At 44.9% G+C, this 27,950-nt stretch overlaps 1 protein-coding gene across 1 annotated transcript; it reads left to right on the forward strand.

Moving 5' to 3' along the window:
- Positions 1-648: 648 nt before the first annotated feature.
- On the forward strand, positions 649-27,950 carry GGACT (gamma-glutamylamine cyclotransferase; the record flags this gene model as incomplete). Its single annotated transcript, XM_084279591.1, has 2 exons — positions 649-673; positions 27,460-27,950. The coding sequence occupies exon 2, from the start codon at positions 27,477-27,479 to the stop codon at positions 27,948-27,950; it is 474 nt and encodes a 157-aa protein (XP_084135717.1). The 5' UTR covers positions 649-673; positions 27,460-27,476.

Genomic DNA, 27,950 nt, shown 5'->3' on the forward strand with positions numbered 1-27,950 from the left:
GGCCAAACAAGAGGCTGATCCCCCGGGAGCCGGCTTGAAGGGCCCTTGGCAGGGATTCGGGAAGCTGCCTGAAGAGCCGGTAAACAGGCACTTGGCGCGCTCCCGAGGTTTAAAACTGCTGTTTCAGCAGATTTCGGAGACGGTCCCGGTACACGGCCCGGCTCCCTGCCTTAGCGCAGCCAACGTCGGCGCTCCTTGTGTTAAATCACACGGGCTTTCAGGGAGACTTCTCGCAGAGCCCAGCTGCTGCCCCAGGCTGCGGTGCTGGACGCCCGTCGGAAGCCCCCGGGGCGGCTGCTGCTGCTGCTGGGGGTTTGTTTCCGCTGTTGCCGGTTTTCGGGGAGCGCCGGGCGCCGCCCCCCGTGCCGCTGCCTTCCCAGCCGGCACGGGCTGCCCTGCGCTCCGGGCCCGGCCGGCTGCTCCGCCCGGGCTTCCACCTCCCGGCAAACCACGGCCCTTCCCAGCCGGGGCACCCCGGGAGAACGACCCCGGCTCACCCCACACACACACACACTCCTTCGCCGCCTCTCCGGGAGGGCGGTGAGGCCCCGCCCCTGCCCGCCCCGCCGCTCTGCCGCGCCCCGCCCCGTCGCCTACTCCCCAGAGAGGCGCCCCGGGCCGGGCAGAAGGAGGTGGCTGCCGGCGGAAGCGAAGGCACCGGTTGTGCTGGCGAGTGAGTGCGGCGGCGGGCCGCCGGGGGGTGCGCGCTAGGACCGGCGCTGCCTGAGGGGGGAGAGCGGGGCGGGGCGGCCCGCCCTCGCCGCCACGTGACGCGGCGACCCCGCGCGGTTCGAGCCGCCGGTGCCCTTCGCGCGCCCTCCGTACGCCGCTCGCGGAGCTCCCTCGCGGCCAGTGGGCCGCGCGCGCGGCAGCCGTTGGGCCGCGGCGTCCCCCTGGCGCTGCCTCACCGCCCGGCCGTGGCCGGGGGCATCGCCTGGCGGAGGGGGGAGCGAGTGGGGGCGGGCAGGCGGCGGAGAAGTGTTCCGGTGGGACGGAAGGGCCCGTTGGCACCGGCGGGGAGCGTCCCCCGCTGCTGGGCCGGGAGCTCCCGCGCCGGACTCGGCGCTGCCTGTTCCCCCGCCGGGGCGCGTCAGGCCTGTGAGGTCCCTGCCGGCAGCGTGCCTCGGCGAGCCGGGGGCCGCTGGCTGCCGCGGCAGTACCGCGTAGCTCAGGGAGAGCGATCCGGAGCCCTGAGCTTGAAACAGTGGCGATGGGCCCAGGTAACGAGCACCTCGCGTTCCCCTGGTGTTCGGGCGCTCAGAGCGTCCTCCGGCCGGCAGTGTGCTTTGCGACCCAGGCGCTCATCTAGGTAGCAGGCCTTTGCCCCGGGAGGATAAGTGGAGTGGAGAAACGAGTATCTAAACCAGAGGGAGAACAGAAAGAAACTAGTTGAGATATCGCAGATGAAGAGAAGCTGTGGCAGTTGATGCCCATGACCTTACAAGATAACACTTAAGGGAATTACCTTGTTTGCCTGCGTTGATTGGACTGGACTGGATTGGGTTTGGGTTTTTTTGATCTCTTTTATCTTAATGGGGTTTTATCTCAGTATATTTTTAATTCCCCATTTTTTCCGGTGTCCTCCTCCATTTTAGAGTTATGTAAACCTTTTGCTTTGGAGTTAAAGTTCATTTAGCTGTATCTGAGTTAACTCCAGACAATTAACTTCCTCATTTTTTGCTTCAGGGCTTTTTAATTTGCTACTTCTGTAATTTCTGCCGTGGCTTGGAAATACTGAGGTAGCAACTTAGACAGAACTTAACATACAGAGGCACAACTATGAATGTCTCTGCATAGGAGGTATCTCCACGTAGAAGATACACATAGTTGTTTCATGTAGGACCCTGTCAAGACCAGACTTGGTTTATGTAGTCTCTAGTTTAAGCAACAGGCAATCAACCTGGAAAAGTGATTTCTTCACAAAGTTGTTTGCTGTGTGACATAAGAGATGCTCTACGATTCTCATGTCTGAATGAAAAAAAGCCTATTTCCATCTTTAGTCTTCCCCTCCCCTTGAGGAAAGCCTTCAAAACCTTGTCTGTGTCTGTAGTGCTGTCAGCTAGTGCTCATCTCCTGCCCTTGCTCCATCATAACTGTCAGTCATAGGAGAGCTAACAAGCCTTGTTACTGAAGGGTCTTACAGCATTCCACTGCTATCAGTAAATAAAAGCTAAACAGAACAGATGCCTCTGTTACTGCCAGTCTTGAAACATGAATTGTCAAGGGTGTTAATGCGTTTTTTTACAAAAAAACCCCACACTTCATGTGCTTTGCTAACATTACATACTCTGCACCCTATCACTGACATACTAACTACTTAATATGTGTGTCATACTTCATTTTGCTTGGGTTCCTGCAGCCTGTGTGCTCCTCGCTTTGCAAATTACCCTGGTGTTCTACACCGACTTTGCAAGCAGCTTTCTTTGAGCTTGTTGATGAGTTTGTTTTGAGACTGCTGGAACGTGGAGCAAAGCTTCGCTCTGCAGCAGAAGAGAACGGGTCACGGTGTTAATACCTGTTGTGTCATCTGCTGCTTAGAAATTTTCTTTGGGTGACTTCTTTATATGTGTGGTCAGAGGGGTTTTGCCAATTGTTTTCTCGATCGATTCAGGGTAGAAATACCTCTCTGAATGCTTTGCTTACTGCAGTATTTGGTTTTTATCCTTTAGAAAAGATTATCATGTCAGTTCGTGCTTTCCTTAGCTGATTTTTGGCGTGGAAAGCTTGGTGCCTCTAGAGACAACCAGGGGCACAAACCAGGCCTGGTTTCGCACCAGGCGTCCTGCTGTCCATCCCACCCACTGAGGCTGAGCACAGCCTCTTCCCTTGAAAAAGTGTCGCTCGCTGTTGGCTTTAGCCCTGCTCTGAGAGGGAGGCTGGGCTGGGTGACCTTCAAAGGTCCCTTCCAACCAATGTTCCCTACTGTGTCTATAGATTTTCATGATTCCCAGTAGTAACCCAACTGCCTGTTTCCAAGGAAGCTTCCTCTTGAAAATGACTTTCATCTGACTGCTGACGTAACCATGAGTTTTGCCTCTTCTGCTGTTCATACAGTTGCGTTTGTGCTTCTTGGGGAACTTTTGGGAGCTGAGATTACTGGAATGCCTGAACTGCATTTTGAATTTGGGAGTGTAGGTGCAGGCACAAAGGTGTAGTCATGAGGGTGAATGAAGAGAATAACACATTCTGGGGCATGGCATTTGCTCTCTGCTAGGTCTGGCATGCTTTTACTCTCTGATGGATTAGCCAAATTGCTTGTGTGATCATAAGCAGCATTAATAGTTACTGCCTGTACCAAAACAACACTTCATTTCACTTCAGTTTTTATAGTCCCTTTTGGAGCAATGTACTCTTTTTTTCCCTCTTTTTCTATTCAAGTCTTGTTGTGTGTTCTAAATGCTCTTTGAACTCAAGCCTGGTCAAATAATTTTCATATCTCTCTTGATTTAAGTAGAATTGAACGTGACACTTGTATGACATTTTAAGTGACTTAAGCAGAGCACACTTGCCATGACAGGATGCATTTTCTATATGAACTGATGCCACCTTTCTTTTTCCTACCCTTTCACAATTTTTTGGCAGCATTCTGGCAGAGGGGGTAAGTATTACATGGATAATTCAACAAGAGACAGGGGAAATGGGTGGATGTAGTCATGTCATTGAGTTTGCCTTTTTTGTTCTGTCTCTAAAGAGTATGCTTCATACTTGGTTTTTTTCTTCCAAAAGGAGAACTATTCAAGCAGTAGTAAACCACTTTTCTTAAATTAAAATCTGTACCTAGTTAGAATTTTCTGCTCTTTTTCACTTCAAAAGTTTAATTACATTTTATGGACCATATCAGATAGAGGTCTCTTCCTCACTTCCAAAAAACAATTAATGCTGAAGGGGCATAGACTACACCAGCATAAAGCAACGTTCTGTCAATTTACCATTACAGTTTTTTTCAAGAATGCCTTCACATTTAAGATGTTTGGCCATTGTAATTTCTTTAAATGTGTCAGCTGTTTGTTCTTAACATCTTGAGAAGACATCTTAAATATCAGTGTCTCTCCTGACTTCTCTGTCTTACAGGATACCTCTTTTCCATTGGAATTACCCATATAACTACCTCTCTGCAGCATTTTGACTGTACTTGCTCATCTTCTTTGCAAACAGCCAGAGTTACCATTGTATCACTGACATTCTGTCCGAAGTTCTTGGCCACACAGAATCAGCTTTTTCTCACCCCTTCCCCAAAGCATTCCATTTTCCAGCACTGTGTGTTGCCACTCTGAGGGAGATCATCCCACCCGTGCCAGGCTTCAGCTGTGGAAGAGGATCTGTATTAGGACAATACTTCTATTTTAAGTGTGCATGCTATCAGATAATACCAGAGTAATGACCAGTCTATTTATCTTCTTTCCCTCCACTTATTTTGTCTAGTCTGATAGTCCCACAACTTTTATTGTACTATAATTCAGGTAGGAAGGGTCCTTGTGAGTCTGGTCCAACCTCCTTATTCAAAGCAGACCAGCCTGTTCAGGGCTTTATCTGATGTGTCTTGAAAACCTACAGGGATAGAGACTACACAGCCCCTCTGGGCAGCCTGCATCAATATTTGCACCACGAAAACCCTTTTCCTCAATCCTGTTTTGGTTTATACCTGTCATTTCTCCAACTCCCACATGCACTGCTGTGAAGAGCCTAGCTGCATCTCCTGGATAAATTCTCATAGCTACGGGAAGACTGCTATTAGGTCACCCCAAAACCATCTCAAGTTGAACAAGCCCTGTTTCCTGAGATGCTTTTCACTGACCAAGTGCTTCTGACCCATGACCATTATCCATATCTTCCTTCTACTGGGGTGCCCAAACTAGATTGTAGGTGGGTCTCATGAGCAGCAAGTAAAGGGAGGTCACTGCTGCCCTCATTCTGCTGGCCATGCTCCTGTCAGTGCAGGGTGCTCACTGTCTTTGCTGCTGTCTTTGTTCATCAAGGTGTATTCATGAGACTGAAGGTAAGGATGTGCCCAGGTTAATCATTATGATGTTACAAAAAACATGGATCCCAGCCAGCATCATCCTGACTGTTGTACTTCACTGCTGGCTGAGTCCTGAATCTCCAGAAAGAGTCAGGGCTTGAACTCACCCATTAGTGAGGAAGGAGACATAGGTGTTTATTTCTCATCATGGTTCTAAAACTGCTCGTGTTTTCCACAAGTCTCGGGAATACTTCTTGGTGTTATGTTACTTTCTGGTAAAGATATCATGGACAATTTGAGTAGTGTTTTGGAGGGGTAGTAGAAAAGACTTCTCTTTTCTCCAAAATACCTTTTGCTGCTGATCTGGACTCAATCTTTTCTCTTGTATCTCCCCATATCCTGGCTATCAACCTGCAACTCTGCTGCAGCCTTCTGCATCATAGGGAATACAAGTTGTCTATGTATCTAGTTAAATCTGTCATTTGATACGTTCTACCTTCTGGTATGCAGACCAGTTTGTATGCAGGACTTGAAGTTGGCTTTTTTTTCTACTGGCATAGTACTGAGAATTGTTTGGCCCTCATCACTGCCCCCTCTCCCATCTGCTTCTTTAGATGACAGGCTTACATTTGAACTGTGAGTTTGGTTTTCAGTTGGTGCAAGAGATTCAGCTTGCACCTCTTTGCATCAACTGGTGAAGCCTACAGGCTTTGAACTTTAGGAAAGTAAAGCTAAGTGAGGTGAATACTACCCTCTGGTTCACAAGGAGTCATCAGTAGTGTTCTTTCTGAATTCTGTTACATTTAACCCAGTGTTTGCTGTTTAATTGCATGTTAAACAGGCTATAAGTGTGGATGCTGAATGTTACCGCTAAAATCAGTGTTTAATTGTAATTGTGTCTATGGATTCTGTCCACTGCAACTTGGCAAATAACAGTTGGTTGTTGCTTGGGTCTCACAATGTGTGAATTTCTCTGGATATCAAAGGTAATGGGTTAGATATAGTTTCCCATCAGGAGAGGCACAGTCCTCATATACAGTAATACTGAAAGCTGGAAGGACGATGGAAATAAACCAATTTTCTTCAAAACATTGCTGAGAAAAGTTATATTGGAAGTGAGGCTGCAAGTAGTGAGTGAGGGATGAGGGTCTTGGTTTGGTTTTGTGTTGGAAAAACGGTGATTGAGGTGGTTTTCAGTGACGTTTAGACCTAGTGATGAGCAAAGGATTCAGGTTAGTTGTGATATAAAAATAAGGCCGTGGTAGAATTTCATTAGCTAATGTCTTAATTAGAAGAAATTATGGGTTGTTTTAATGTAGAAGGAAATGGTAGGTAGATAGGCCAAAGTACACAAAGGGCCCTGGTTGAAGTTGTAATTCTCTTGTCTTTAATTTTCTTTTTTATTCTTTAAATTAACTCTTTTAATTCTTTTGTTAGCTTTGTCTCTTAAGCTAATTTAACTAATTGCGTGACCTGCAATTCACTGCGGGTGCTGGAATAAAACATTTCAGAGTCTGGTAGCACATAGCGTGTGCTTCAGGCTTGAAAGGAAGCATTTAAGGCTGTTTAATCGTTGATTTAGCATCCATAGTTGCAATTACTGAACTAGAAGTTACAAAATAATTGCTATCACAAGAAAGCAAACTTGCAGACTCAAGTGGTTTGCAAGTCCAGATGTTGCTCAGTAAAGTAACTGGTTCAGTGTCAGCATCTTTACAGCTGTTCAGTAGGGGGATATTAGCCCCTTTCTGTGGGATCTCCCTAATTTTAGCTTGTAAAACAGCATGTAATTGCTCTTCCCCTTGCAGTCCATCCCCATGCTGCTAGGCATGAGCCTTCTGCTTGTCCTTCTTCGTAACTTCTGCCTCCCTTTTACGGTGATGTTCTGGCCTCCAGTTTTTATTTATTTCCCTGTGCTCGAGGGGCTGCAGGGCTGCACACCAGCAATACACCGAATGAGTCCCCAGGACGTGCCCTCACATTTGGATTCACCCAACCCAGTTCACCTGGACCAAGAGGACACTGCTCTACAGCACCACTACAGGTTCCAGTCAGTGTTTCGGTCTGGGGAAAAGTAGGAATCCTTCATGGCTTTTGTGAAAAGCTCATGGAAAAGGAAGATAAATGTTAGGAGGGTAGAGAAAGGGATTAAAAACATAGTAACAAATGGAAGAGAAAATGACTGGATTCAGGTATTTTTTTATCATCGAGATCAGATTTAAGTTTGTAATAGGACTTGTGCAGAGGTGAACTGTTACCAGACTACGTGGGTGGAAGAATTGGAGGCAACTGAAGAAAAGAGTTTTAAGCAAGAGCAGTTGGATACAGATGATCAGATGAGTGCTGAAAAAAAATTATTGCCATGGTTGCCAGCTGAGATGTGATAGCCTTGGATTTATAGATAGGAGAAGGATATAGACATTAGGTTTCCTTATTCCCCTGACTGCATGCCTGCACAGGTGCTCAAGGGAGATTGTGGCTTGAAGAGCAATTTAAGCCAGAACTCATTCTGGGCAAAGAAAGAACTGTAAAGAGGATGCAACAACCTGGAAAAGAGAAGGGAAAAGATTATGGGAGGTTACTAGGTGGGAAATGTAATCTGAATGTCAGCATTTGAATACATTCAAGAGTGTTTATCAATTGCAATTGATTTTCTCTGAGGCTATCAGAACTTATATTTTCTGTAGAGTGAGTGAGAATCGAGCTCAGCGTTGCACTGTATTTTCACTGGAAAGGAGCAGAGTGCAGCACATGTATGGAGTGTGGCAACAGGCACTTTGAAGCAGTCCTTTTTTTCCAGTGCAAAGCCCTGCTTTGTCTTGTGCTGCCTGTGAGCTCTGGAGACCCTGTTTGGGAAGTCTTACACTGGGTTGAGGGTGTAACAGAACTATGCCTGCACTATATTAGGAAAATGTATAAATAACTGAAAAACAATGTGAATGGGAAAAATGTTTTGACAACATTTCTGAAGTGAAGCCCCAGGCCTAATCTTGCTTTAGCTGAAAAATTACTCAGTGAGTAAATCCTAGCAGGATGCTTATTACGCACATGCGTGTTTCACTTACCAAGCCACTAACCTGCTCCAAGGCTGCAGTGCTTGCTGTGGTGTGGTTCAAATATACCCACTACAGAAACTTCCAGAAGATGAATCCAGCCACTGGCCAAATCTTAACTAAAGCTTTCTGTAGCTCATTTCAAAGATGAAAAGTAACACAAAGTTACGTGCTTACAAACTTTGGTGGGGAAGGTGATATAGAGGGCTTGGGAAGAAGAAACTCTGCCTTCTGTGGACTGCATAGATAGAAGCCAGTGCTCTTAACTGGTGTCTCTAAGAGGAGTCAAACTCAAGAGAAAAAGAACATAAAATCAACATGTAAGAGATTTAAATTTTATTTTTGCTTACTGATTTCTTTCTTTTGGTTAAACTGCCCTATGGCAGTGGGCCTTATTTCGTGGTTGTGTTTCCAGATATCATAGATTTCTCAGTAATGTTATTATTCATGTAGTTATGTGAAACTTCAGGAAACCTGCTTAGCAGAAACAAAGCATTTTGGAGAAAACAAACAGGTGCAGTAAAGAGAGAAAAGAGGTTGTTGGTGTTTTTCCATCTTTCTAGCATGGGGCTTCTTAATGAGATATACTGGCTGGCTGTTTTTTCCTCTCCCTTCTATTCTTGTTTATATTTACCTTTATCTTGTCGAAATATCAAGAAATTTAGGTCAAAATATATCTCGATCCATCTGCTCATCTAGTCTGTTCTTTTACTGCTAGTAGTTCTTATATCTTTTAATTAAGTATGCTTAATGACAGTTTACTACGTTAATGGGTGTCATCAAGTATCTTTAATTTCGTACATGGTGAACTGCTAATGCAGAGAAGGTTTTTTTTTCTTAATTTCCATTTATCAATACAGTAATCTCTAATTTGATAAATTATAATCTATATGTCTTATCTGTAACTTCTGTTTCTGTTTTGTTGTTGGTTTAGGTGAAAGCTCAGCTAGGCTCTATAATTTAGCTGCCTTTAGCAGAACTGTATTATTATCACAGGCTTGTTATGAACACAGGAGATGTTTACTCATTGACAGGGTGAGTCATGTCTAGTTTTGAATCTTGTTAATTACAGTTTTTCTTTTGATAAAAGAACTTTGTGCTCAAAATCTTATGAGAGACTTAAATTACAAAGTCCATGACTGACCTTTCAATTCTAGGTTCATCAGATATTTTAATTTTTGATTTTGGAATGGTTTTTTTGTAGTTGACCAACAGTGTTGCTGTAGCCTGATTTTAAACGGGGGTCTGTGGCATGGTGCATCAGACACGTGACCTGGTTGATCTGATACGATTAGTAAGGAGCAGGTCATACTGCCTATAGGATAACTTGCCTTTCATGACCCTGTCAAACCAGGTAATTTGGTTTTGCATTGGACAGATCAAAAATTAATCTGTTGGGCTAATTTTTGAGATTATATATAGGATGGATTCATTGTTTGACATTGCCCCCACCATTCTTCAGGTCTCTACACTAGCTATACTGAGCCCATCAGTCCAACTGCATTGTCAGCTGGATTTTTACTTTAGGTGGTAGTGGTGCCACAGGAGTGTGTTCAGGGAAGAGCGTTAGGAAATATTTGCACTGAGAGTGGAGCAGACAGTCTTAAGATTAATGATTTTATCTCTCAGCAGGAATAAACTCCCCAGTAATCTTAATGACCAGCCTGTGTAGCTTAGTACCTGAGAAGCAGAAGCTGAAGAGGGGGAATGGTACCGGTGAGCTGTGCAGCTGTTCTCAAGGCTGTGGCAGTGCCTGGGTAGTTCTCACACTTTGCCTGCTTTCAGTGACTTTATCCACCAAGGATGTACAGCTGGCTTGGCACTGCTTTGCCTCCAAGTCAGACATACCCTCTGTGTGCCAGAGCCAGCTTCAGGACTAGCAACAGTCTCTGACTGTGCCATCTCCCACAACTCAGAAAAATCAGATGTGTGCCCTCCGTCCCAAGGGCTCTAACCCACATCTCTTGGGAGCACTTGGTCTTTTGAAGCTGGGTCACGATGCAGAAAGCAATGCAAGATTCGTGGGGTGAGAGAGTGTTCAATATAGAACCTCAAGATTGTATCTTAGGGGGAATTTAGGAGGGCCTGCATGCAGCAGGAATGAGTGGGAATCCAATATTGTGTCTTTTTAGAGTTATTGCTATTTGGGGAAAAAAAAAAAACCTCCAAAATAAAGTAATTGCATAGTGGGATCTAGAGACCTCTTCCTGAGGTAGCAGGAATCTAATGACTGGATGAAAAAATCAGTGTCCACAAGCCTAGTGTTCCTTTCCATGCATAGCATGTGGATCAAACTGCCTTGTGTTTTTACTTTTTAAATGAGACCTAAGAGTTTGTCCAGACCAGTTCCTTGGCAAAAGGCAACTTTGGCAGTAGTGGTGTTACTTGACTAACTTGCTGTTGAAATTAGTAGTAAAAGATTTCAAACTTTCCTGCATTGTTGAGGCTCTTCCTAGGCACTTTGCTTACCAGTAGATGGTTAGTCTTAGTGTCTGTCTTGGGAATTTAAGCTCAGGGAGTCTTCAGTCCAAGTAGATGTAGAAAGTAGTTTAGTGCCTCTCTTTCTGTCACAGTATGCTTTCATGTACATAAAGGCACAACTTTAAAATAATTGCTTAAAATAAGTAATCACAGTGCAATCTCTTATATTCCCCTAAATTGTGCTTTCTTGACCTATGATTGCTCCCCCTGGTCTTTCTGTCACATTTCTGTGTAAGTACAGTGCTCAAAGCTGTACATAACGCTCAGTTTGTGACCAGATCAGGAGGTTATATTCACGTGCCTTACTAATGATGCTCCTGTTTGTACGTAAATATTAGGATACTTTTTTTCCCCAAGAGTACCATGTTGTTGACTCATGTTGAGTTCATGGTCGTTACAACTGCCAAACCTCTTTCTGCAGAACTGCTGTTAACACTAATCTTTCCACAGATTCTGTTTATGCAGTTGATTATTCCGGGCTAATCTTGGAACTCTGCACTGGCCTTACTTGAATGGCTGCTGCAGATCAACAGCTGTGGGAGGGCTTGCGGTTGTGTCAGTAGTTGCACGTGCAGCCTTCTGCATTGTGGCATTGCCTGCCTCTTTCACATCACTGAGTAATTTCATAACCAGCATTTCCCTGCCACTGAAATTAATCTAAAAGCATTTGTACATATGTCCAGTTTGAGGTGAACCTCTGCAATATTAAGTAGCCTTTCTAAACATATTTTTACCTAAGTACCAACAGTTTGTGTTTTTCTAGCTTGCTTGTGGGAATATCATAAGCAACAGCATCAAAAGTTCTACCAAGGTCAAAATAAACAACTGGTGTGTAGATTAAGACAGATGACTGCTTTTAGCATCCACACATCTTACCAGCTGTAGAGGCAGGAAGCTCTTTCTATGTCAATTATAAAACGTTTGTCACTTCTGCACCCCTTCTTTCTCCCATAGGAAATGATATTGGAAACAGTAGGTGTCTCCATCCAAGTGGTGTCTCCTAGGACCACCTTGGCAGTCTTTTCCTCATTAGCTTCACCCAGTGTGTTTGGGCTGCTCGGCCTCTCCTGGGAAGCATAGGTCAGGCAGGAGATGTCAGGTGACTCTGCTAAGCAGCTCTAGGCAAACCTTTTTGACCTGTGTATTACTTCACCAAGTGCACTTCAATTCTGCTCCTGTTCATGACAAGTTTAAAGCACATTTTATCCAGTGACCACTGAATGCTAGTATCTTTGGGGAGAAAATGGGAGAAAGATGTCCTTTAAGACTTGTGGGATTTTTATGCTTGGTTTTCTTTTTCCTTTTAAAAAAGGGATGAGGGTCTAGGGAATCCTAAAACAACTGAAGCTTTGTTTCACAGGAAACTTCTGGTGCATTTTTTTGTTGTTATTGGGGGTTCTTGGTCCTGAAATACTGCAGAAGCTGGAGAGAACAAGCGGTGGTGTTACACTAAATAAATCATGCATGTAAAACCCATCTAACACTGTTAGCCCACCAGAACTAGGTAGTCTTTTATTTAAATTGTCTATGTTAACATCTGTTTAAATCAAGCAATTGGGAGAAAAGCTCCTTTTTATTAATGGCTCAGCATCCCTCTTCCCAAGCTTCAGCTTTTTCATGGTTTGTTTTCTTCTTTATATGGGTTTTATGTTATTTGATAGCAGTATTCAAGGTTGTGTTGCTGGTCAGTCTTCCTTTTAGGTGATCTCCTATCATCAAAAAGCAGTCTCCCCCTTCTGCCTCCCAAATCAGTCAAGAGCTAGTGAGTGCCTTGCTGGAGCAAAGGGATTTCCTCTCCTCCAAGCGTTGTCTACAGATCCTAGATATGTGCTCACCCAAAAGTAATCCCTGTATCTAATGTAACCTTTTATTTCCTAGCTTTAAAATCCACACTGGTTGGACTAGAACCTGAAAACACCATACGTGTAGGAGCCCCTGTATCTTACTGAAAAATATTGAAAGGCAGTATGACCTTTGGAAAGTCTGCTGTAGAAAACTTGTGTAATTAGTAGAAGGGAAGTGTCAGTCTGAATACGTTTTTACAAAATGGATTAAAAATATCTTGACTACATCTTCCTCTGTTTTCTGATGCAGACTTTTCTTCCAGAATAGAATGAAAAGGTTCTGAAGTCTCTAAAGCACTGCATTAGTTTGTTACAATACAGCGTTTTCAATCTTCCTGGTATAACAGGCTTATGGCTCTTCTTTCAAAAGTTCAGGATTCTGTCAGTAATTTATCTGAAAAGCTATATTTAAAAAACAAAACCATCACAAATATAGTACAACTTAAATCATACCAGTTGATCTCACTGCCTGCCATAATTCCATTTGGAAATAAGCATCAAAAACTCAGCTTTAATTCTTTTGTGCCCATTATCTAAAGTTTAAAGCCAATAAATACATGTGCTTTCTTATTGTTTTAATGAAATACAGGATCACCAATTCTGACTCTTTTTGCATTTTCCATGGATTTGTCACTTTTTTATTGGCTCTGTCTTGCTGATAAGAGTGGAAGGAAGGAGAGACTGAGAATAATTAAATCTTCTTTGATACTTAATTTTTTATTTAGTGTCCTGGAGATCCAAGGATCCCCACACAATGATCAATCAAAATCACTCCCCTGTCTATTCTCAGTGGGACCATCATAATAACCGATTAATACAGCCCTAGACTAGACAGAATAGCAGTGATTAGCCAGTACAAAATTGATTGCAATTAGCCAAATTCAGGTGTGGCAGAAGTCACCAGATAAAGTCTTTTTGCAAAACAGGTGAGGGTTTAGCTTGCCCAAAATACAGGGATACAGCAGAATTTTCACTTCTCTTCAGGCCTTTTCTGACCTTGACTAAGGGATGGAGGCTTTCAGGCACCTTGAGTTTCATTTTTTAAAATGGGCTGTCATGGTCAGTTAGCTGATAATGTGTCATTTAACCACCAAAATCATCTATGTGCATCGCTTCCTGTCATTTTCTATGGTTCCACTTCTTTTGAAGTGTTACTGCCCTAAAATCAAAGCACACACAACTGCAGTGCATTTCAGAAATATACAGCGTTATTCTGGTGACACCAGGTGTTGAAAGTAAAAAATGAAATGCATTATGTATTCAGAAGCATGTCTTCATTAATTGATAGTTATCGTGGCCTGAACGGTGAATGAGGGAAGGTTTGTCATGTGACAGTAATTTCAGTTATCTGTTTTAAAAGAAATGTTCACATGTTGAAGATCAAAAGTGATTTGTTAGACATTACCTGTCTTTTAATCCATATCAAAAAGACAAATTCTTCTATGTGTTCTTTTTCCCATATTCTAAATAATACCCTGTTTCTTGACTTACATCTAGTGGAACTCTCTAATTTTATTATTTAGTTTTTCTATCATTAATTAGCAGCTGTGAGTGATTATTTGCTTCAAGAATGCAGAAATAAAATTAATTGAGATTTCCAAATGTCCCTAGGTACTGTCTGTCAAATCTGGGACAAATGGTGTCTGGAATAGTAACATAGTCCTGTATTTGGGGACTGGGGGTTACCAGGGACGCCTGTACTACAAGTTTGAGCATGGGAAATGGCACTGGGAGGGCAGTACTTGATTTGTTCAAGAGCTGAAATGTAACTTTCTACTGCCAAGTCAGACTAAGCAATTAATTGATGATGTTGTATGTTTTCAACATGGTATGGATAAGGTTTATCTTTATTTTTTCAGTTAGTATCACCATAAGTCCAAAAATATGATACTGAAATCGCCCCTTTTCAGCTTTCTGTTGTGAAATGTATTTGATGTGAGGGTGCACAAGTGTTCGCCCAGAACTCTCTTGAAACACCCAGACCATAGTTGCTCTGAGCCCAAGATCTTTTCAGGAGAAGCACAGTGCTGTTTTTAAAAGCACGGTGCTGACTTCTCCAAGGTTTTTAGTGAAAGCTCTTCTCTTTCACTAAATTGTTGTGAAAAATAACTTATAAATGGTGGCTATAAATTGAAAACAGGGGGAAAGTTGCTAATGAGAAGGGCAGTTGTTGGGTTTATATAGCAGTTTGTGCTGAGAGGAGGTATGTGTGGAAAATGGTTCTTTTGATCCCAGTGCAAGAAGAAAGTTTTCACTTTGAAGGATGGAGAAGCCCCAGGACTTGTTTTTCCTGTCCTACCCATCCTGTTCACAGACACTGAAATTGTAAAAAGTGAAGTATAAGGAAGTGAACTGGGGGATACTCTACATATTACTGGGTACTTGGGACCTGTCTGGAAAGGTGGGATCCTAATAAAGCAGAAGAATAAAATAAAGCCCTTTTCAATGGGTATGAATTGTTTTCTCATTTCCAGAGCAAACGCTGGAGGAAAAGGATTCATACAGTGTCTCCATTGTCACTTCTGCTTCATGTCCCAAGGCAGTGGATACTAGTTTGGCAGTTCCCCTTTTCATGCACCCCCTTCAGTCTGCTCTGCTCACTACTGATGTAGCCAGCTCAGCTGTGCATTTTTCTCAGAATTTTGTCCCATAGTTGGGGTGTGTGAGGAGGATACTAAAGCTAGTCAGAGGATATGTTAATTTATACTTAAGGCCTAATCACCATTGCTTGGGACCTGCTCCAGTCCTAAATTGGATACATCTTAAGACCTAGCTTGAGACATTCAAGACATTATGCATTATATATATGTTTGCCTTCCCTCCTCTCTTCCCAACACAGAGTCTAGATAGATGTATCAGTGTTGTTGGACACTGCCCTAGATATTTGAATACCTTAAGGTATGTGAGTTTGCTCTGATGTGTGCCCAAAGTAACTTGAAAAACTTATGTCCCTAGAATGCTGTTTTTGAGCTACTCTGTATGCTGGCATGATGCAAGAACATGTTGCAGATGGAAACCATGTGGTCCGCTGAAGGAAAATCCTGCACAAAATTACCTGGTGCTGGAGCATAAAAAAACTTTTAAGTGCACAAGATCAGCTAAAATCATTAAATGCAGGCATCCATAAGTGCAGAAAAAGAGGTAATAGATGTCTGCCCTAAGATAATGCAATTCACACAGCTGTAAAAGAGGAACAATCTGTTTTCAAGTCTAAGCTGTTCCATCTCTTTATTGTTAACCCAAATGATCAAGGAAACAAACACCATTCCCTTGTTGAGCCTTTCATTGGTGTTTTTGAGAATAACTGAGGTGACTTTCTTGCGGGTTGCTAAATGAGATTTTACTGGTACCTTTTGTGGTGGTTCCAGTGTTTCCTTGAAATGCTTGTTCCAGTTGTGCTGCCCTATGATGGTTGGTATGTGAGTCTCTTGTAGTTGGATGATGTCCTCTGCTGGTGTTTACTTCTACCATCCCTATACTCGTTCATGTGAGAAGAGGAAAAACTCGGAATGGGAATGGTTGGAAAATCAGCATGTGAATTTCTGAGGACTCTAAAATACACATGATTCTTCTTGAGTATTATTTTCTCTTGGCATACATCTTGGCTTCATTCAGTCATCATTCTGTGATCAACCAAAATATCAAAAGCATTTCCTTTATGAGCAAGTCATCCATCTAATCAAGGGAAGCCGGTAGATGAGGTATTCTTAGACTTGTTGCAAAGCTACTTCTGGACAAAATACCCAGCACACAGTTAGACAAGCCCCTTAAAAGTTGGGTGAGCAATTGGCTGATAGTTTGGGCTCGAAGAGTTATGGTAAATGGGGTTATGTTAGGCTGGTGGACAGTCACCAGTGGCAATCCCCAGTGCTCAATTTTAGGGCCAGTGCTTTTTAATGTTTTTATAAATTATCGGGATGCAGGAATTGAATGTACATCAATTAAGTTTGTCAGTAATACTAAATTAGGAGGAGCTATGGACTCCCATGAGGGTAGAGAGGCCTTACAGACAGATCTGGTTAGACTAGAGAGCTGTGCAATCCCGAACCCTATGAAATTCAAGAAGAGCAAGAGCTAGATTCTCCACCTGGGATGAGGTAATCCTGGTTATACATACAAATTTGGGGATGAGAGGCTAACAGCAGCCACTCAGAAAGAGATCTGGGGGTTTGGTTTGATGGCAAGTTGAGTATGAGTCACCAGTGTGCCCTGGCAGCCAGGAAGGTCAGCTGTGTTGTGGGGTGTGTCCGGCACAGCATAGCTAGCTGGTCATGGGAGATCAATCTCCCACTCTATGCCACACTGGTGTGGCCCCACCTCAATATAAGAAGAACATCAAACTGTTAAAGGGCAACCAAGGTGATGAAAGGCCTCAAGGCAAGACCTAGGAGGAGTAGCTGCAGTGGCTTGGTTTGTTCAGCTTGGAGAAGAGAAGGCTACAACTTTCTCAAGGTGGGCAGCAGACAGAGGTGCTGATCTTCTCTCTGGTGACCAGCAACAGGACATGAGGAAATGTGTCAGGGAAGTTCAGAATGGATTTACAGAAAAAAGTTCTTCACAGGGTGGTTGGTCACTGGAACAGGCTCCAGGGAAGTGGTCGCAGCACAATCCTTCAGAGTTCAAGGAGCATCTGGATAACACTTAATCATATGGTTTAGTTTTAGGTAGCCCTGGGAGCAGCAGGGAGTTAGATTCAATGATCCTTATGGGTCCCTTCCAAGTTGAGATACCCTATGATACCTTCGTTGCTTTTGAGCAATGAGTCCCCAGAAGTTACTGTAAGTGGTCCCTAAGCATATCTTTCTGTACCTTCTATCTTACTTCAATTATATGGTTCATAGGCCATCTAGTGTGTCTGTAGCAGGAACCAAACCTCCTTGTGATGCATCGACCACAGATACAGTAGGCACACAACTACTTGCTGTGGCAAGACTACTAATGAAATAACACTGATTCCTGAGGAATATGGCGAGTAACGTCTGTCTGTGCTTATTACTCCTTTCAATACAGCCCGTTACCATTTTCCCTTCATAAACAGTTGTCTGTGACCTGCTCCAGAGAGATTTTCATTGCATATTACATGAAGTCTTTTACTTCCAAGTCCATTGCATTACCCTTGTCAAAGGAGGTTGTTTTAATTTGCATTCAGAACCACGCTGCATATTATTTCCCTTCTCATTTACTTCCAGTACTTGATTCTGTTCTTCTTCCTTTATCAAGTTAGTTACAGAAATCCCTTCCCAAAGGTCAGTGAAAAGAGGCTGCACAGCATATACAAGGATATTTTCATTTATATAAATATCTTATTTGTAAATAATTCTATCATCTCATATTAATGCCTGTGTAATATGGATGAATATTATGTAATGTACTCCTGTTATACCCAGACCTCTGGTTTAAGGTGACTTTCATTAAGGCTTCCTTCCAGGGATCATGGACACTGCCAGAGACCAGTTAGAGTAAATTCTACATACCATTGCAAAACCAAAATAGCTTTTTTTTTTCTTTTTTGGCAATTGTATGTGTGTATCTAGTAGAGATAAGGAATTCTTTCCATTGACATAGCTGGTTGCCTAGCTGGTTTTCCTTGTTCTTCAGTAAATACAGACCTGTGTTAGAATTTTACATCAGACTACAGAACCTGTTTCAGCTTCAGAGACCAAACCACTCCTTACCTGAAAGTAAACGTTTCATTCAGCACAGCCTTTTAGAACAGAAACACAGTTTTGGAATTTCTTGTCACCTTGCTTATCTTTGACTCAACAAGGCAGGAGGATATTTGAGATTCTGGTCAGAACATTTTCTGGATCGTAAAGCAATTACCTTTCAGGCTTTTTTAGATGCCCCCAGAATATGTATTTTTCCTCTGTGTAGAAAGTAGCTGGCTAGTAAATGTATTTACTTTGAGATAAGGATGCTTTCCCAGTTAATGAAGGAGGAGATGAGGTATTTTTTCAGATTTCATTTTCAAGTCTTTCTTGGGAGAACAAAAGTCAAGACCAGGAAAGTTAAAATAACTCATTAGTTTTCTTTTCATGATGCTATGTGACTTTTTATCTTTTCTTTAGTAAACTCAGTACTGATTTCTAAACAGAAGTGATATGCCTCAGTGGGACTGAAGTAATTATATACATCTGTTCATGGTTCTTTGTAGTTCTGATTTGGTGCTCTGTTTTGGTTTGTATTTTCTTACCTTTTATTACTTTAGAAAATGGTGAAAGAGAGAAATTAAGTCTTTTCATTAAACAAAGCTACCTACCCAGTTTTTCAGACTTGAATACACATTTAATTAATTAGGCAAATAAAATTACTGCAGTTAGTTAATGAGTTAGAATAGAATCACAGAATCATTTAGGTTGAAAAGATCTTCCAAGATCTCAAAAGTCCAACCATTAACTCAGCACTGCCAAGTCCACCACCAAACCACGTCCCTTAGCACATCTATGCAGCTTTTAAATAACCCAGGGGTGGTGACTCAGCCACTTCCCGGGGTAGCCTGTTGAGCTGATTTGTTTTCTTACCAGTATGTCACATGTTAAACATCATACTTATTCACAGGCTGCAAGGATGGTACAAGTACTACCCCTCACACACACATACATACACATCCCCCAAAAATCCCCCACCCTTATTCAGTTTCTTAGCTTTCAAAAACTTGACCTGAAAAATGAAGTGGGAGGAAAATATTTCTGTGTATCACACAGAAAGATGATTTTTTTTTTTTTAATCTTTTCAAGTTTTCCACTGTTTGTCCAATGTCTGTCTCCAGCCTGGGGGGTTGACTTGCTTCAGAGCTGTAGCAGCAAACTGGCACTTCTAAAATTTTCCTTTAGTATCATACAAATACTCCACATTTTTTGTGCACCCTTAGTAACCCCAGCTGTGGTCATCCAAATGTGAGGAAGGGCCTCAACTTCCATTGCTACCTAGTGGCATGCATACAGTTACAAACCCACCAGCTATCTTCTATATGTCTATGTATACCATATTACCTACCACCCCTTCCAAACCTCACGAAATTCGTACGACCCTGCTTCTCAGCAAATGTGCTTGGCCATTACCTCACACCATCTGTACCCGTCCTGGCTGAATACTTAAAGGACTGTTTGTGTTTGAATCCGGTGGTTCCTCCAGTACAGCTGGCTTTAATCTTCCCCTCTCGTTCTCATGGGCCACTAACGCTTTACAAGCAAAGTGTGGTTCTGTGTAGATAATCCTTGTGTGTACACGTGGAGGCTGTAAATGTGTACGAATTACCTTTCCCTGGCCCTTAAAAGCAGCCTGTAGTTCCCCAAGGAATTGCAGACTGAAAAAACCCAGTCTGCTGGAGCTTTTCCGATTCTTCGTTTCTGCTGCGTTGATCGGAGGTACCTGGTCCGCACTGGGGTAGGTAGGTAGGTAGTTTCCAGAGAATAAATAGTTCAGCATTGTGTGACACCGTTCCCAGATTTATACCTGGATTTGCTGTTTGGCTCATTTAGTGGAGTAGATTTTATTTCCCGAAACACCTGCACCTTCGCTTGGTTTGTAGTGAGGTGGGGGGGGGTGCGTGTTGCAGGGACCCCTCTGCACGGCACTGCCAGGCTGCGGCACCTTGGCCCTGGAGAGCCCATCCTGGAGAGCCGCCCTGCTGCTGCCCGTGGAGCTGTTGGCTGGAGCGGTGGGGAGTCCGGCTGCCATCGCACCCGCCCGACTACAGGGCTGGGCCCAGAGGCACTGCTCCCTTCTGTGGCACCAGTAGGAGCACAGGCGTAGGTGGGAGGCTGCTCTTGCTAAAAGATGGAGGGTTAATTAAAATCTCCTTTCCAGGCTCGGTCACAGCCCCAAAGAGCAAGGAGATGGGGCTGTGCCATGACCTGGTCACCTCTCCCCTCCTCTCAGAGCGTTGTCGTGCAGCCATTCCCCCATTTCCCGTGTGTAAAGGCACGTCCCGATCTTGCACAAACCCCATCTTTTCTCCCTTCCTCTTCTCTCTCTCACAATCTTTTCAGTGGAGAAAAATACGTTCCCATGCCTAGGTACTCAAAGCATTTGCCATGTTTTGCAGGCTGGGATGCTCTTCTTGGTCCAAAACAGCGCACTGACCGCTCTGGGTATTGGCATGTAAATCAGTGTGCTGACCTCGCGAGGAACCCGTCCAAGCTGCAGGCTGTGTCCTGAGTTTCAGGATGTCGGCGGTTTGAAACCCCGGGCTTCGCTCTGCATGTCAATGACGGAAACCACTTCAAATTCACAGTAGCATTTGAAATGGTACCGGCAGCAGGGCTGGCATAGCAGGGCTGCCCTATCAAAAGTTGTTTTCGTCTTCTTTCCTGTAACGACGAGCTGGTGCTCAAGGGTAATGCCCCGGTTTGGGTTTTTTTACCCTTTTGTGTAGACAGAATAGTTTGAACACCTATGCTAAAGGTGCAAAAATGAAGCATTTCTATGTATGTTATTTAAATTAAATATCTACTTGAAACACCATCACAAGGCCCCACCATACAGAGTGGGATTTTAAGAAGCCAGCTAGTCTGCTACCTCACCCTAAGGCAAAATTAACTGTAGTATCTACGATGATAGTTTGGACAGATAGCTATTATGTTTCACGAGTTCGAGTTTTAATGGCTTCAAGGCTGTTGGATTTTTGGTAAACCCTTCACACCCCAGTTGCCACCTGAGAATAAGATGTCTGACATATCGTCACAGTCTTCCAAAGTATCTGTCTGTTGCTCAACAGCAGTCAAAAACTCACTGGGGGAAAGGAGTGTGAACGAAACAGGAGCCATGGTTTGTATCCCTATATAAAGCCTTGATTTATCTGTTCTCAGATATTTTAGTTCTGGATTCCCTATCGCAAAAATCTAGAGGAGAACCAGAAAAGTTAGAGGAAGAGGTGGCAAAGGTGATCACAGGTAAGGGCTGTTTTTCCATTCTGTTAAATACGCGTGGACTCATCAGCATGAAAAACTACCTGGTGGCACAAAGGTGGAGGTGCGCTGGCTTGGAGGAAGAGTCATCAGATGTAGCAAGCAGGCAACAGGGAGGCAGGAAAAAACCCAAAGCACTGTGTGTCTCCTGCACCCACCTGGAGTGGAGGCATGGGGCTGCTTGCTGGCCATTCGTGGAAGCAGTCGTGCAAGCTCGGGGGAGCAAAAGGCCTCTGCACCACGGCCTTTGGCCTAGGAGGTGTCTGGACCCAAGTCTGGAAATGCATCAGTGCCATCTTACCCGCGCTCTTACTAAGGTATCTGCTGTGGCCACCCTCAGTTGGGGGGACACTTTTTGTGGGGTCTTACTGTGGTGGTTCTTAAGCCTCATCTGTTCTTACAATTAGGAAGCTGTTCCTGTCCACGTTAATTATTTTCAGTGCAGAGATGTTGCCCAGCTGTGTGTTCGTGTACGTGGAGAATGAACCGTCCCTTCTTCTCAGCTGCCAGTTAAGCTGAACAGCTTGTTCACTCTGTGTCCAAAAAACCAGTTGTGGACTCTTCTCAGTGCTCGGACTGAGCCCTTTCTAACTACTTTTGTAGTCCACAAATTTCAGAACTGTGGTAGCAAGAACTTGATACAATGTTCTGTCTGAGCTCAACCAATAATACTGAATATTATTACTTAATATTAGGACAAAACAGTCAATAGCACTGATATAATGTTCTTGGGGGGGGGGGAAGGCATTTTTTTCTCCAAACTCAATTTGTCCACATCCATTGACTTTTCCTTTTCTTCATCCTCTTTTTTTCTTGTCCCTTTAGTATGCTGGCCACCCCTTCTTGTCCTTGCACTGGCTGGAGATGCAGGCTGTTGTATCCAGCACGTTTGTATTCCAGTGCTCTGTCACCCTCACTGTGACGAACTTTTTCACAGTGAGGGTGACAGAGCACTGGAATAGGCTGCCCAGGGAGGTGGTGGAGTCTCCTTCACTGGAGATATTCAAGTCTTGTCTAGATGCCTATCTTTGTAATATGAGATAGGGAGCTGCTTTGGCAGGGGGGTTGGACCCGATGATCTCTTGAGATCCCTTCCAACCCCTACAATTCTGTGATTCTGCATCGCATCCCCAGCACCTTTCTTGCGTGTGGTGGTTTTATCAGACTGCCACGTGGAGGCCTCAGCAGCTGCTCCTAACAGTCACTTTGGACATTACACTCTTTCTGGTAACAGTAAAAATTCATATAATGAAGTTTCTCTACACAGTAGAGTTGAAAGTGATTTGAAACGGTTTGGAACAAACAGAAGGCAAGCGCTTGCTGTGATACGGCGTGAGCGCGAGGCACGTGAGCCAGCGCTGTGACTGGTGCTTGTCCAAAGGAGAGGCATCCTTGCACTGCCTCCCAGTGACACATACCTCCAAGATACTCCAGTAGGCATATTTGTTGGGTTTGGGATGTAAAATACGTATGTGCAGTAGGTTACATGGAGCTACAGGTGGTGCCTGGTAGCGTCCAGCATGGCTCCTGGTTACTCTAATACTCTTTGTTTGTTTTCACAAACCAGCAGCTCGCCGCTCCTGAGCGGACGACTGCTGCGAGGGGACTGTAACCTCTTGATTTCAAAGGAGCCATCGTTTCGCTGGTGCCTCTGTGGTTAATGTAAGAAAGGTGTCTTGCCATAAACTTTTTCCGAGGTATTCAGCAAGGTTGGAAAGGGGTCGGCCCGGGCAGGAAGCCCTTGTCTGTGCTATAAAGAAAATAGCAAGCAACAAAATGAAAGCATCAAAGGACCAACAGGATGCAGTCCCAGGAGTCCTCTCTGGCATGTTAGTCCTTCTTGAAAGTTAGCATTGAGTGAAGAGTGACCTTAAAACTCGCTTCATTCAAACAGACTGGGCTCAAGTTTAAAGTTCAAGGCATTTTGTTTTTTCACCTGTTTCCTACAGTTTTAAGAAACTTCTGAAGAATTAATGTGTAACTATATCTGGTCACCGAGCCAACTCAGAGAGAATTTTTCTCAAGGGAAAATAATGTTACTGTATGGAAGGAGAGAAATGGGTATTTTCTGAGCTGGGAGAAAAAGTTTCAACAAAGTAAGACCAAAACGCCCGCAACTGGGGTGACAGACGGCCCTGGAGCCGGCGTAGCGCAGGCGCCGCCGCTTTATCTTCTGAAGAAGCTGGTGTGGCCCAGTCACTGAATCGTGGTAAAAGGGGATTGTTGTCGAAACCGCTGCTGCTGGGGCAGCGAGGTCTTGTCTGGGGCACAACCTGGGAGCTGAGAGCCTGGTTGGGGCGGTTTGGTTTTGTGGGCGAGTGCAGCCCGTGGCCGCCCCTCCCTCTCTCACTAAAACCCGGGCCTGAAGCCCCACTGGTAGTTGGGGGCAGGCATCAATATGGTGAGGAGGCCCTATCAGCGTTAATGCCAAGCAGCAGCCTGGGCCGCTGGCCGGACACTGGCTACAAGCTGCTGTTATTTGCCCCAACAGCATCTTCTCTTCTCATGATCCTGAACAAGGGACTTTATTTTCTGGTCTTTGCATCTTGTGTAACAAAGCAACTAGTAATCAATCCTGTGAGCCATTCGTCAGGTCATCCTCGTTTGGAAAGAAATAGTTTGGAGCGATGACATACAGAATTCGCTCCTGTTTCCCCTCCCTATTAAATTTTAATCATTCTAGCATGAATATTTCATGAAAGTACCTTTTGAATGGGTTGGTTTTGTCCTGGCAGCTAACGCTCAGTATAGAGTTGGAGGGTATGGGGGTCATTTGGGTTTTGGTGGGTTTTCTTTTCCTCTTAGGTGGTTTGATGTAGGTAAGAAGTGTCAAACTGGATTAAGTGAGAAAAGGCAACTTCTTGTTGGCAATTCTGCAAAGGGAGCCGTCTGTGAAATGACCCTGAAGTAAAATTCTGCTCTTTACTCTCCTGCCACAAGGTGGCTAAAAATGATTTGAAAGCCCACGAAACACGAGTGCTCCAAACGATGCCAACACATCCCACAGCTTTCGGCACCGCAACACGCGGTGCGCCGGAGACCAGATGTATTGCACAGAGAATTGTGTGTGTGTCTTATGTGGAGAGAAATGTTTGTACCAGGTTTATTTCAGTTGTTCCTCAGCTGGGGTTGTCTGAGCATGGCTTTGGGTGGGGGGGTTGTTTAATAGCAGGAGAAATTGCGCCCAGCCCATCCTGTGTGATGGAGCTCAGCAGCCGCCTGCCTGCAAAGCCACCACTGTACCAGTACGTCAGCCTCACGGGTTCTGTAACCACAAACTGGTTGGAACTTCAGATTCCCACTCCCATCTCCGCTCGTGCTGCCTGCTGAATCCATCTGCTCGAATGCTGGATCAGAAACACGTATCCAAACCCGGGCTTGCAAGCTTTGTTGGCACGGAATTTTGTAGGGCCTGCACAGGGATGCTGGGCGTGTTTCTTCCCAGTGATGTTAAACACCATATTTCTGAACAGCCAGCTGCTGCGCCGTTGGGATTTCCCATTTCCAGAGGGGTAGCACTCTCTTCCCTGCAAACTTTCTGGACACTTACTCCAGCTGTACAGTAGGGACGGAGCTTTTGTTTAATGGAAACGAAGCCTATCTTTTTCTTACAGATGCAGCACTCGCTATTGAGCTTTTTATGTGCGTTTTAGGTTTCCCTTTTTATTTTTTAACTTATTAACTCTGACAAGTAACCTCTTGGTTGTGAACAATTTAATTCACAATTCATTTTTCTGATTCAAAGTGAACACGAGTGCCCTAATCCCCTAATGGGAATTAATTGCATGTTTCAGTGCTTAACTCTGATCCTTTCTCAATCCCCACTGGGACAAGTTTCTTCCTGAAGGATCTGTGTTTGTTATTCAAAACACAATCTGAAAGGTAATGATTTTTCTTATAAAAGGGAGTCAGACCAACTAAATATTAATGTTCTTTTTATTGAGGGAATTGGATGCATCCAACAAAAAAAAAAAACCCCAACCAAAACCCACCTCATTAATGTCATGAAGGATAAATTATGCTGAAGTATATCTGATAAAATACAGGGTGGAAAAATCATCACCATCTCTTTTCCTTAAGCGAAAGCTGTTTGCCAGTAAATCCAGGCACACACCGGTTTTGCTTGGAAAACTGTCTTCTGTTACAGAACAAACTGTTTACTTCACCAAGGGGGAAACTGCTTTGCTGCTGCGGGGTTTAAATGACCCTGCTTTTGGCTGGCAATGCACCCTTTTGGGTAACCGTGGGATCTAAAGGTTTACTAAAGGAAGAGTAAATAGCAGAAGATAGATTAGCTTTCTACATCCAGCCTGGGTTTGAGTGTTTTTGTCAAACTTGAAGTACATCGTTTAATGACCCTTCCGAAAGGAGCCGCGGGCGCTGCTCTGGTGCTGGGTGCCCGGCCCAGCCATTCGGGCTCTGCCCAGTCAGTGGCCGAGGGCTCAACTATGGGAGGCCATCGAGCAGTGCAAGGACTGCTTCTGCCCTACAGAGACACCAGGGGGTGAATAGGGCACAGTGTGAAAAACAACCCAGGAACTATGATGGTACCTTCTCCACCCCCTCCCTTACCTTTCGGTGAAGCCAGCCTTTTATCCCATTTAAACCGATTTTGAGTGGTTTATGCTCACAGGTGAAACAAATGTTGAACAACATCATTCAGGGACTTGTTTTCAGGAGAGGGCTAGAGCAGCTCCAGGTTGGCTGCTTCAGGTGCCTGAACACTTTGGGGTACCTGGGGAAGAGGGGAGGAGCACAGTGTTATTGGCATAGCTTCCAGTGGTGTTAGGGCCGAAATACCACATCCCCCTCCCAGCACAGCCCCAAGGTAAATACATGGGAAGAACATAGGCGCAGCTTGGCCAGGAGGAGTGAAGGTGCCTGCGAAGCCAGAACCAGCTCTGCAAATGAAGTCTGTCACTTATGAGCCACCAGGGAGGAAGGCTGTCCTCGCTCCTCTCATCTGAAGGAGTGGGACAAACATGTCCTTGAACTGGCAGTGAGACCTTGGCGCTGGGGTTACCGAAAATCCTTCATCGTGTCCGTGAAATGACTCAACAGCAGTTAAATGCGCCCGCGGCCGCGCCAGCGTGCCTCATTTCGCTTGTAAGGGCTGGCGTGAAAGCCTTTTCATCCCTCTTGGTGACAGACAGGTCCTCTGTTTGTCTGGGGATGCCCCAGTTTGTACGTAGTCAGCTTGCTGCAGCTACGAGCACTGTGCTGCTAACTCTTCTTGTCCCTTTTTTTTAAATTAAGATTTTTTTAAAAAAAAAACAAGTCCCACCATCGAATGCGTGCAACTGAGGCACAACCAGAAGTCTGAATGCATTAATTTGCTCTCAGATAATTAATGCCACTGTGCTTTCTTTTTCCATGAAACGAGACGACATTCAAACTTCCAAGCTGCATCCAGGCTTTTCTGCCACTGAACAAAATGCTGTTTCTCAAATCCCGACCGCGGCCACGGTGACAGCAGAGCCTAAGCAGAAGTGCCTGGGGAGTCGGGGCAGGCACCTCCCCCGTCCCTGCTGGACGGCACCCAGAGATGGCACGGCCCAGGCAGTGTGTCACCCAGCCCATCAGTTCAGGCTGTGAAAAACAACCAGCCCACCCTGACGAGGGGAGAGAAAGAAAAACGTGGCTTCGCTCCCACACGCTGTAATAACCGGCCTTGACCTGGGCTACTTAAACCACAACCGCAGCGAGCGGCGTCGGAAGGTGTCTGTCTGGCTGAGCTGAACCGTGATTTTTTTTTGGTTTTCAATTCCCCCTCCCTCAAAGGACACGCTAAGAGGAGCGTGTTTCGGTCATAGGGATGGCTCCTGGGTTGCTTTTGGGCTGTTACTGAGCATGACGTCACACATAGTTCCACCACAGCTCCTGCAATGGCGAGAAAGAAAACAAAATGAGGTTTGGTGCTTTTCCCGAGGCTGAGGGCTGTGCTGGGTGACACTGGGGATTCCTGAGGGAAACCTTGGGACTTGTGATTTGATTACAGCAAAGAGCTGTGCCAGTGACTTTCTCCTGGTGTCTCTTTGGCACAGTTCAAGTTTTTGACTGAAAAATTCATAGAGAGACTTGACTTCAGTACGATATTCAGATGGGGTGTGGGGCTAGGAGGCCACTTCTGTACGCGCCCAGTCTCGTGCGTACAGCGCGTCCCGGCGTTGGCCAAAGCAGCCAGGCAGGTAACATCCGCCTTTGTCTTTCAGCTGCTTTTGCAGGTACGATGGCTCGTGTCTTCGTCTACGGCACGCTGAAGAAGGGCCAGCCCAACTACAAGCACATGATCAACACGGCCAAGGGGCTAGCGAAATTCCAGGGGAGGGGCCGCACGGTGGAGAAGTACCCGCTGGTGATCGCAGGAAAATACAACATTCCGTACATGCTCAACATCCCGGGGACTGGACACCAGGTCGCTGGGGAGATTTACTCGGTCGACGACCAGATGCTGCGGTTCCTGGATGAGTTTGAGGGCTGCCCAGACATGTACCAGCGCACCCTGATGAGAATCGAGGTGGTGGAGTGGGAAGGGAAGGGCGGCGCGGGCGAGGCGCGGGCAGCTGCCGAGGGCGTCGTGGAGTGCTTCGTGTACAGCACGACGACGTACCCGCCCGAGTGGGTCGGCCTCCCCTACCATGACAGTTACGATTCCTCGGGGAAGCACGGCCTCTCCTACGTCCTACGCGAGAGCCGGGAGTAG

The sequence above is a fragment of the Gallinula chloropus genome (genome assembly GCF_964237585.1).
Source record: "Gallinula chloropus genome assembly, chromosome: 1".
NCBI classification, from domain to species: Eukaryota; Metazoa; Chordata; class Aves; order Gruiformes; family Rallidae; genus Gallinula; species Gallinula chloropus.